Source organism: Hydra vulgaris, chromosome 05 (assembly GCF_038396675.1).
Source record: "Hydra vulgaris chromosome 05, alternate assembly HydraT2T_AEP".
NCBI classification, from domain to species: domain Eukaryota; kingdom Metazoa; phylum Cnidaria; class Hydrozoa; order Anthoathecata; family Hydridae; genus Hydra; species Hydra vulgaris.
In genome coordinates this window covers 21122925-21135000 of record NC_088924.1, presented here as the reverse complement: position 1 = coordinate 21135000, position 12076 = coordinate 21122925, and the positions used below count along the sequence as shown (strand labels likewise).

The 12076-nt window shown below is 27.3% G+C and overlaps 1 protein-coding gene across 6 annotated transcripts in view; it reads left to right on the top strand.

The window, feature by feature from the left end:
* Nucleotides 1-12076, top strand: part of LOC136080678 (A disintegrin and metalloproteinase with thrombospondin motifs adt-1-like) — a 204058-nt gene that overhangs the window by 88669 nt on the left and 103313 nt on the right. For all 6 annotated transcript variants that reach the window (XM_065797640.1, XM_065797638.1, XM_065797642.1 and 3 more), the window contains 3 exons: nt 1153-1596; nt 4411-4551; nt 9916-10050. In XM_065797640.1, coding sequence (XP_065653712.1) covers nt 1153-1596; nt 4411-4551; nt 9916-10050 — 720 coding nt within the window. The remainder of the gene's footprint in view (nt 1-1152; nt 1597-4410; nt 4552-9915; nt 10051-12076) is intronic.

Here is a 12076-nt window from a genome sequence, read left to right as displayed (position 1 = left end):
TTTAAGACGTTTATACCGACTAAATTATGGTATCTAGTTATAGCATGCTGACTATCTGAATGTCTACTTTTGTTTTTCATTATTTCGGAATAAACTGACACTGATAGTCAGTTAGTAAACAATTCTTTATAATATAACCTTGGAATCAGAACTAGGAAAGTATTTTATATCAATGATTTGATCTCTTTAAAGTTTTTTACTAAAATTATAAGGTTCCGATATCTAAACACAACAATATTTTGGGTTAACCAAGACAGACGCTGACTTTTAAAAGTGGCTTTAGTACGTATCATATAAAGTATATACTGCGGTGTCTCCTGTTTCTTAAATCTCCTTGATATATATATATATATATATATATATATATATATATATTTATATATATATATATATATATATATATGGTTTTATGGTTTATATATATGGTTATATGGTTTATATATGATTTTTATATATATATATATATATATATATATATATATATGTTTATATCTTTGTATATGTATATATATATATATGTATATATATATGTATATATTATATGTATATATATATGTATATATTATATGTATATATATATATATATATATATATATATATATATATATATATATATATATATATATATGTTTATATATTTATATGTATATAAATATATATATATATATATATATATATATATCTATATATATATATATATATATATATATATATATATATATATATATATATATATATATATATATATATATATATATATATATATATATATATATATATATATATATATATATATGTATATATATATATATATATATATATATGTATATAAACAAGGCATGCTTTTAGGGTTGTGAGATCCCCACAATTAACAATTTTTTTGTTTACACAATTCGGACCCTTTTAGTTAAGTTAAATTTCAATTTTAATAAACAAAATATTTTTTGGTGCACGTGTTGGACCCTTTTAGTCCAATCAGTTAGCAAACAGTTTACTATTATTATTACTCTTCTAATAATTCTATTATTTTATTTTTAAGTTATTTGTTTAAGTAAAGTTTTTATTTATTTCTTGTTTTTATAAATCTAATAAAAAAGATCGAAAATATCTAAACCTTAAAATTAAAAAAAAAAAAATTTTAAATTTTTTTAGATTCAGCATTTGTTCCAGATGTTGAGAATAAGTTCACAGAGACAGCATTAAATTCTATTTATGATGAATATGTGGTATCCTTTGTTATATTTTTAAATGGAATAACAAACCCATCTGTTATAAGTATTGAGGATAAAAACAGTACTTATGTTTTGATGTTTGACATAAATGATGGTTCTTTACAGATTTCAACAATAAATAAAAATATATATAATGTTAAAATAACACCTTCTACATCAAGTTTAATTGTTATTACTCAATGCTTTATAAACAATACTTATATTATTACTGTAGCTGTTAATGAAACTGTTTACTTTTCTGATATAATTACTAATCCAATGGTTTTATCCGATTCTATTGTGTATACATTTGTTAACTGTTACTATAATTCTCCTTGTAATGTTGGATTTATTAAAAATTTATCACTATATAGTAAAACACAAGGTAATTGTTTGTTTGAAATTTTTTTATGTTTATAATAATATTTAAAATTTTTAAAAAATAATAACTTAAACTTGTAAAAGAAAAAATATACTTTTTGGTTATTATTTTTTCTTGTACAAGTTTAAGTTATTATTTTTTTAATCATTTGTTTCGGTAGGCATTAGCTACATTACTTTAATTTTAACAGACTCACACACACACACACACATATATATGTATATATTTGCATATATTTATATATATATATATATATATATATATATATATATATATATATATATATATATATATATATATTAGCATAGATATATTATATATATAATGCAAATTTATTTTTGCAGTTGTGCAAAAAGGTACGTTTAAGTTATGCAAAAAATATATTGATTTTTAGCGTAAGTTAGAGTTAAATTATGAACAAATGAGGAATCATTTGTTTACATTTTTAACTAAAAAAACAAGGTAGTATAAATGCATCAAAAGAGCAAATATTACATATATTCAACTCTCATTGAAAACACTATAGCAACATTTTTGTTCAAGTTTAAATCTAAGAATATTGGTTAATTAGTGAAAATAAATTTAAATATTACAAAAAGTTATGAATTTAAATTTAAACTATATTCTAAGGGATTATAGATACATTTAAAATCTCTATGAAAATAAACTTTATTTGAGACTCAGGTTGACATACCTTAGGATAATTTTTTGTTTTTGAAAAGGTTATGAACTTTACCCCAAATGTTAAGAAATTCAAAAAATATTATTGATTTTTTAAAAATAAATAAATTAAAAATTGCATTAAAAAAATTAAAATAAAATTAAAAAACTTGGACCCTAGTTATGCATCGCAAATCCTAAAAAAAGTCAAGAGATTCGTCAATAGGTATTGAGGTAATCTTAGATTCTATGAAAGCTCAATTTTTCAGTGTTTACTTATAATATAACAAGATACTCATTAAAATAAAATAATTAAGTTAGCTTAAAGCATGAAGTGGTTATAGCATAAACAACTGATTGGCCAAAATTTATCCCAAACCAGCTCACTTTAGAACCCTATAACTCTGCTCAATAATAAAATTTAAAAAATTTATTGCTTCAATGAGTTTATCAGACAAATTACTTCTACTGTACAAAATCTTAAAGCACCATAACAAGTAGTTCTTAAGTTATTTTTTTGCAGCATGCTAAAAAATGGCACTCTGAGAAAAAACCAATTTAAGATAATTAAATACTAATAAAAAAAATTTAAATATGAAAACAATTTTTTATTTCATTTCTGAAAATTTTTTATCGCTTCTCAAAGTAAAAGCAGTATTCTAATTTTATAAAAGCAGTATTCTAAACTTATAAAAGTGATTTAGCTTTATTTAACTATTTATGTTCCATACTGCAACTAATATTTATGTTTAACAAAACTGAAAAATTTTAAGATTATAAATAAGTATTTTATAAAATGCAAAAACTATGGTAACCTAATTTCAAATTTCAATAAAAATAACAACTCGATGATTGAATAAACTAAAATCACTTAAAACTTTCAGCATCATATGTTATTCGAACTCTTTCTTTATCCTTTCGACTAACTTTTTCATTGCTCTAATTTGTTTCCAATGTTGGCTTAATTTATCGCTTGATTTTTTTGCTATATATTTAACTTTTAAACAATCTTTTTGGATTCCAAAACGTTAATAAATATTACCAGAATTATTAGTTCTAAATAAACAATTAGTTTACCCCTTTATTTTTTAGGCACCATTCCCAAATTTTTGCATTTAAAGATTTTTATAATTTTGGGTTTTTTCATGAAGGCACCTTTTTAGTATGTTTTCATCAGATAAATCAATAAATGTTGGCTTGATTATGTCCCTAATTACAACAGGCTGTCCTGGTTTTTCTTTATATACAGATGTTTCAACAATATTTTCTGCTTGGAATTTGTACCAAGTATTGATAGTTCAACAACACATTGAATATCTTACCGTTAAAAAATGATGCCTCAAATTCAAAAAACCGCAGTTTTTGTAATGTCTTTTTCCTATTTCAAGCATGGCTATTACTAAATACAGATTTATATCCAAACATTATCAGAAGTTTTATTTGAATCTTTTTTACTGGTAAAGAACGCTTAAATCTCAAATAAGATTTTACTTTCTTATTTATGAATTTCACCTACATAAAAAGGTAAATGACACAATGAATATATAAACAGAAAATTATTATTTTGACATTACTTTTAAAATTTCCTTACCAATAAGAACCAAGGTATAGTATATTATTGTTAAATTTTATATAAACCTTAACTACTTCCTTTTTAAACTTTTTATAGTAAGTTCAATATAAAGAGTTTTTTTTAGTTTTGTAAATCTTATACACAGCTAAAGGTTTTATATAGAAGACCTTCTGTGTTAAAGAAAAATTAAAATATTTGTTAAAATTTAACTAATAAATATATTTTTGTCATCTTAGTTTGAATAGTTTTTCTTTTGCTATCTAGAACTTTTACTTATATTTTTCAACAACTTAGTTCTTATACTAAACCTTCAGAAGTTTGTTGAGAATAACAGTTCATATTTTAAACAAACAGAAATGAAAGTTATTATACATCTAATGGTCTGTTTAGAAATTCAACCATGTAAAGAGCTTGAACTGTTTTCATAAAAATAATCATTAATTCAGTGAAATGAAACACTCTAAATTTTTTATTTTGGCACATATAGTTTTATTATATACAATTTTATTTTATGCGCTTTTACATTGTCCTAAAATGTGCAATGTTATGTTTGTTTTATGCTAATTGGCATTTATTAATTTTAGTTATTTGGTCACATTGGAGTGAGTGGTCATTTTGTGATACTCATTGCATTACAACTAGAACTCGCAATTGCAACAATAACCAATGGTTAAATTGCACTGGAAACAGCAAGGAGGCTGAGACTTGCAGTAGTTTAGATAAAGGTTGTTTTTAAATTTTGATATCTCTAAACCTACTTAATTATCTTACCAGCCTAAGTTTTTTAAATATACTTAATAATAATAATAACAATAATGTTAATGATAATAATAATAATGATAATAACAACAATAACAATGATAACAATGATAATAATAATAATAATAATAATAATAAAAACTAGCAATAAGCAATCCATAATATGAGTTATGACTGGTCTGTTCCACACCTATTATTTATATCATTTATCTAAAAAGGTTTATTATCATAAACCTTTTTAGTAAACACTATTAAATTGAATATATTAAATTATCAGTAAAATCAACATTAAAATATGGAGATAAGGTAATAAAAATCTACCAATTTAAATTGTACATTATTTTAATGATTTACAAATGACATAGGTCATTTCAGTTTGAGGTAGAACTATTTGCCACAACTTTTCCTAAGATCAACACAATTAGTTTATGCTACTGGTGCAAAATAATATAAAAAAACTTTATCATGCTTTGAGTTAACAAACAATGTTAAATACTTAATAACTTCTTAAATTTTTTAAAACTCATTATAATAATATGTAACTTCAATTTTATTAAAACAAACTAATATGAAGTTACCTTATATATCTAATGTTAAGCAGGACGCTGAAGCCTAAGAATTTTTTGGTGTCCTTTCATTAATTTTTCTTCTGAAAAAAAAAATTATTTGTTTTCTCAAAGGCAATGGAAAAAACAAATATATATATATAAGTATACTTATGTATTTATATATATATATATATATATATATATATATGTATATATTTATATATATATATATATATATATATATATTTATATATATGTATATATATATATTATATATAAATATATAATATTAAATGTCAGGTCAGACTATCCTGCTACTGTTGGCATGTAACCCAGTACAATCTGCTTCATGTCATGCTGCTTTGTAGGATACGACTTTTTAGGCAAAAGCTAGGAGATGCCAACTCCAAATTAAAACTCCGCCTGCCTTGGGGCTCTTTGTAGTGTAAAGGCTAAAGATGATGTCTCGATAAAAATACTCATCTTGGGCAGATGCTAAATGCATCCGGCTACTGTCTTGTAGAAGGCCTCCTAGGCAAAGACATAAGGGGTAAACAGATTCTATCTGTTGACCAGCCTCGCACCCATTCTTCATCTATTACACTGGTGCATATGTATTTTAAGTACATTGTTTCCAGTTTAGTATGTTAAATGCTCAATTTTCTTGACTCAATGCATGGGTTTTGCTTGTGTCTCTGTTTTTATGACTAAGCAACTCATTCTATTATCTCCTAATGAGGGTACAGCTCTAAAACTCAGTTTTATGGTTCTGAGGCCGGCTGGTTGTCAGGTTTTCGGAACTCTGTGGTAGCTCTCAGAAAAGCTGATTCCATCAACAGCTGAAAAATATCAAAGTATTAACAATGCCATGTTGTGCATGGATGGTGTCCCTGTTTGTACTTTTGTGTACATTGTGGAGGCCACATTTGAAGCCCTTTGTTATGGCTTAGGGTTTCTTAATAGTAATGAAGCAATTGCTTGGGCTATTAAGTAGTGTTCTGAGCACTATCTATGCTTTAAGTAAAATTCTTTAACAAATTTAAAATTGAATAAAGTACCAAAAACTATAAAGCACAAAAAATCATCATCATTACCAAGTTCTTTGAACCATTCATTCATTAACATTCGTAGTTTTCGAAGTAACTTTTATTTTGTTGAGTCTTATCTCTTGCAAAGTTTACCAGACGTACTTGCTTTTTGTGAGACTAATTTGAATTCAGCTGTCTCATCTTGCAATCTTAGTGTTGATGGTTATCTTCCTTTAATTCGTAAAGAACCAATAATCACATTATTGGCCTGGGCATTTACAGTCGTAGGAATTCACCCATTTGTTGTGAAACTAGGTTTGAATCCACAAACTATTTTTCCATGTGGTTTCGTTTAGCATTACTTCACTCTATTACCTCTCTCCTTGTTCTATATTGCTCTACTTTATCTCAAGACTGCACTCTTTTTGATGTTATTTCTGACCATATTGACCAAGCCCTCTCTCTTTGTCCATCAGCTAATATAGTTATTATTGGTGACTTTAATGCTCACTACACTGAATGGCTTGGCACTAATGTCAGTGATTCTGCAGGCATTAAAGCCCACAACTTTTGCTTTTCTCAATCCCTAACTCAAATAGTCAACTTCTCAACTCTTTCCAGACAACCTGAATCATTTACCTTCTCTACTCGACTTAGGTCTTATTTCTGATCCTAGTCAGTGCTCAGTTTCTCCACATTTACCCTCAGGTGCTTCTGATCACAATTTGATCTTTCTAAAACTAAGTTCTCATTTTTCTTCATCACCTGAATTCCCTTGATATCGTACCTCTTACAACTACCTTAAAGCTGACTGGGATTCTTTCCGCGATTTTCTTCGTGATCGCCCGTGGGTAGACGTATCTTTTGTCTTTCTGTCAAAAAATGTGCTTTTTACATGACTTTGTGGATTCAGGCTAGCATAGAATCTTTTGTTCCCTCTCAACGATTCCAGATCAAGCCTCACTCTCCTCCATGGTTTTCCTTACACTGTGCTACTGCGATTGCCGATCAAAACCGTTACCTCCATATCTATCAGCAAAACAATTCTCCAGAAAATAGACGTCTGTTTATTACTGCTAGAAACAATTGTAAAAAGGTTTTGCCTAAAGCCAAAACCCTCTATTCTCAGGTCATGAAATCTTGTATTTCATCTCAAAAGTTAGGCTGTCGTGACTTTTGGAGAATCTTAAATAGTATTAATAATAAAGGCAAATCTTTAATTCCACCTCTCTTGTATAGTTCAGACTTAGTCACCTCACCTAAAGACAAAGCTGAATTGTTTGCTAAAAACTTTTCATCAACATCATCTCTGAATTCCACTAGTTGCATTTTACCTATTTTTGCCGTCAAACAGGTTGATCCATTGCTTGACATTTGCAACACTCCAGCTTCTGTATCTAAAGTGATTTCCTGCGTAGACTCTTCTATGGCTTGTGGCCCGGACAACATACCTGTTATGTTTACCTTTGCTCTTGACATTTCAAAAGCTTTTGATAAAGTTTGGCATGCTGGTCTTTTCCATAAGTTTTGTTCTTATGGTGTATCTGGCAACATCTTTAAGATTATTGAATCCTTCCTTTCCAATCGTAGTATAAAAGTTGTCCTCGATGGACAGCACTCTTCTTCTTATTCTGTAACTTCAGGGATTCCTCAAAAATCTATCCTTGGCCCTATACTTTTTTTAATTTTCATTAACGATCTTCCAGATATTCTTACATCTAAGGTGGCATTGTTTGCTGATGATACTAACACATATTCTTGTCATGATATGAAACCAACACTCTTTGGTTGCTTGGAGGGGGCCTTTGAACTTGAAAACGATCTTACTTCTGCTACAGCATGGGGCTCACAGTGGCTGGTGAACTTTAATACAGATAAAACTCAATTTGTTTCAGCCAATCATTATTGCAATTAGTTAGATCTTCCTATATTTATGAACGGTGATTTGCTCGATAAGTTATCTACTCTTCATCTTCTAGGATTACTTTTTACTTCCAATCTTTCTTGGAAACCATATATCAATTCAGTTACAAAATTAGCCTCTGATAAGGTTGCATTTCTTTATCAAGCTCGACACTTTCTTACTTCGAATTCTATTCTTTATGTCTATAAATCTCAAATCCGTCATTCTATGAAATACGTTTGCCAGATCTGGGGCGGATCTTCTAATAATGCCCTTTCTCTTTTAGACAAGGTGCAAAAATGTATTGTAAACATAGTTGGACCTGCTCTTGCAGCCAACCTTCAACCATCATCACATCGTTGTAGTGTTGCTTCTCTTTCTCTTTTCTACAAATTCTTTATTGGGCACTGCTCTAAAGAGCTCGTGTCTCTTGTGCCATCTACTAAAATTCATTTTCGTGTTACTTGCCATTTAATTAAGTCTCATCCTTTTACTCTAACTATTCCTAAGTGCTTCAAAAACTCTTATTTGTACAGTTTTTTTCGTCGAATATCAATTCTTTGGAATTCACTTCCTTCATCATGCTTTCCTGAATCATATAATTTGCAATCCTTTAAGTTGTCCATTAATCGTTTTCTTGCTCTACAATCTTTTCTCTTCCAGTAACTTCCAACTTTAATTTGTGGTTGCTTGCAGCCTTGTTGGAAGCGAAGATGTTAAAAAAAAATAATAGTAACTTTCAAAAATCACTCAGAAAGAGTACTACTAATTTTTTAAATTTCCCTTGTTAATATAAATAAGTTCAATACTTTTTAAAATTTCCCGTGTTTTTTTAAATGAGTTTTGCAATCCTTTTGTTAGGTAACACTAACTCCTAATATTAGATATACAAAATCTAGGATAATAATCACTCGTTTACATAATGTAATGTAAGTTTATCATATAGTATCAAATCAACCATTTTATTTTCCTTAGCTGGTCACCTCTATATTTTTTTATTTTTCAAAATCAATAATTTTATTATTTTTTATATATTTTTTAAATTAGTATAGAATTCTCAACATCTTGTGAAAGTTTCTAATACAAACCACTTTACTAATTCACAGAAATCCGACTTAAAAGTTAAATCAATATTTTTATCTTGTTTTCTGTGTAACGCAAGTTAACAGGCATTTTCAGTAATAAGTTTGCCCTCTTTTTGCCAGATTAAAAACTTTTAAGCTTAATTTATTCTTTAGACTAACATTCCTACAAAATAGCTAAAAGTTTAATTTACAGTTTAAATGGACAAATCTTTGATAATGTTGTTGCTCATGTAAAGTAAGTTAAAAATGGAATGGCACATATATATTTAAATACACTTATTTAAATCTAAATATTTAATTTAATTTATCAACTATAATAAATTTTTACCAACTAAATTCAAAGCATTTATTTATTTTTGTTAAATTTTGATCAAAATAATGCTCAAGAACTTAAATAGTGTGATTTTTACTGATTATTTGCTTCCATATACCACTTCTTTAAAACTCATTTTTTGTTATTCTCGTTATTTAGCAAAGTCTCATTTATTTACTGTATGCGTCTCTGCATGCTCTAAAAACTTTATTTTGTCTTCAACCCTTTTGAACTCACTTTCAACTTTGTGTCTTCCTGATTTACACAATCTACAACTTTTCAAGTTTTCTGTCTACTATTTCCTGCTCTACAACTCTAGTCTTTTTTTTCCTAGTAACTCTCAACCTTGTAGTGGTTGATTGCAGCCTTGTTTGGGGTTAATCAGAATAAATAAATTTAAAAATATTCTATTACACATCTATTATATAAAATTTTGTATTTTTTTTGTTAAAGATTTTTGGACTCCATGGAATATTTGGTCATATTGCAATGCTTTTTTTGGATTGATTAACAGAACAAGGGAATGTTGCGTTTTAGATACTCTCGATTTGTGTTACGATGATAAATCTCAAGTTATAGAATACTCAGGTAAACCATTAAAATTTGAAAAACAATAATAACTACCGGTAATTTTGTATTGTTAAACTATTTTTGGAACTCTAGTTATATGAATTAGTTATAAAAATTATTAAATGTAATAACTTACATTTAATAAATTTTATAATGCATAAATTTTAACTGCGAAAACTATAATATTGTGTCAATATATGTACTGAACACTCATAAAAGGCTCAATCTGTAATCAGAAAAACATAGCTAAATCATAAAAATTTACTTCTAAATCTTAATCAAAATTTTGACTATTTTTATGTGTTTGATTTTATTACAAATTTTGAGATAATTAATTTTTTGAACCTTTGAGATTAAAGGTCTTTTCTGTTATATAGATTAAGAGTCTATTTTTTACTTAGTCTGAAATAAATTTGCAAAAATTTTATTATTATTTCTTTTATATTAAATAATTTATCTTTAATTATTTAATACTCCATAATAGGATATATTGATTGACCCAAACTCCATTTCTTTGGCAAAAAGCAGCAGAAAATATTTTGTTCCAACATGATGAATGTTTTGATTAAAAACTCAAATACAGTTTTTAATAAATACTAAAAATGGTTGATGCTTTAAGCCAGAGAGTTTAATTTTTATAAAGATCTACAAGATAAGAATCTTGTAGATCTTTATAAAAATTAAACTCTCAGGCTTAAAGTTGGAGAAGAGTTCTAATGGGTGATGCGGAAGTTATCGGACAAAATAAAAACATCAATAACTTATTTATAAATAAAAAAACAAACTTTTATTATATTTTTTTTAAATAAAGCATTTATCTTTTAATAAAAATATTTTATTTTTTATATAAAAAAACACCACCATCTGCGATTGATCTCAATTTTGCTCTGACGCCTTTCATATGCGACTGTAAAAAGTTTAAATCAATTTCTTGTAGTTTTAGTTTAATGCGATCAATCAAAACTTGCTTTGTTGAAGCTTGCCAATCTCCCTCGTAAACCTTCTGTGCCAAATGTCCCCAGAAATTTTCAATTGGTCGTGCTTGAGGCACATTTGGGGGATTGGATTCTTTATCAACGTAATAGACATATTGGTCCATCCAATTTAGAGAATCTTTAGAATAACGAGAACTTGCTAAATCTGGCCAAAATAAATAGTTAAAGTCTCCATGATACTTGTGAATAAATGGAAGAAGTCGTTTTTCTAAACATTCATTAATATATATTGATAAATTGATCGCTACAGCCTTGGAAGTGCGAAACAATGGCTCGGACATACCACGGTAAGATATGGCTATCCACATTAATAATTTTTTTGGAAATTTCTCTTTTCCTATAAATCAAACACTTTCTGGGCAAGTCTTTTTGTTGTTTGTGTAGTATCCAGAATTTCCAGGCATGTTGTCCCCTGCAAAACAAAAGTATTTTTCGTCATCGATGAATAGAATCGATTTTGTGTTATAGATTTGGTTAACTAGTTTCCTGCTTCTTTTTTTTGCCTTTTTTTGTTGTTCTATAGTATTGTTTGGAGTCTTTTCACATTTTCTATATTTAATATTCATTTTTTTTAACTGACGACCAATTGTCGATTGATTTACACCAAATTTAATACCTATTTTTCTCTGACCGACCCCTTTTCGATTGTTGACAAGTCTCATTAATTTGGCTTTCTTTTCTCTAGTCCAGGATGTTGGATGACCAGGGTGCTGTCTATCTGAAAACGATTGAACAGTTTCAAGTCTTTTTAGGTTATCATATATTGTACTTCTAGCAAATCCTTCCTTTTCAAAATGATTTACGATTTTTTTTTTTTTATATTAGGTTTATTTACAAAAAACATTTTTAGTCGTTTTTGAAAAGATTCTCGTTCAGCTGCATTTAACCTCATTTTAAATAATTGTGTTTCAAATAATAAAGTTTATATTTTATAGAGCGTTTATGCCTACGCATAAAACCACAAAAACTAAATATTATGCTCAATTAATGAAATTTGGATTTGTCCGATAACTTCTGCATCACCCGTTAGATGGCAATTTAATTCCACC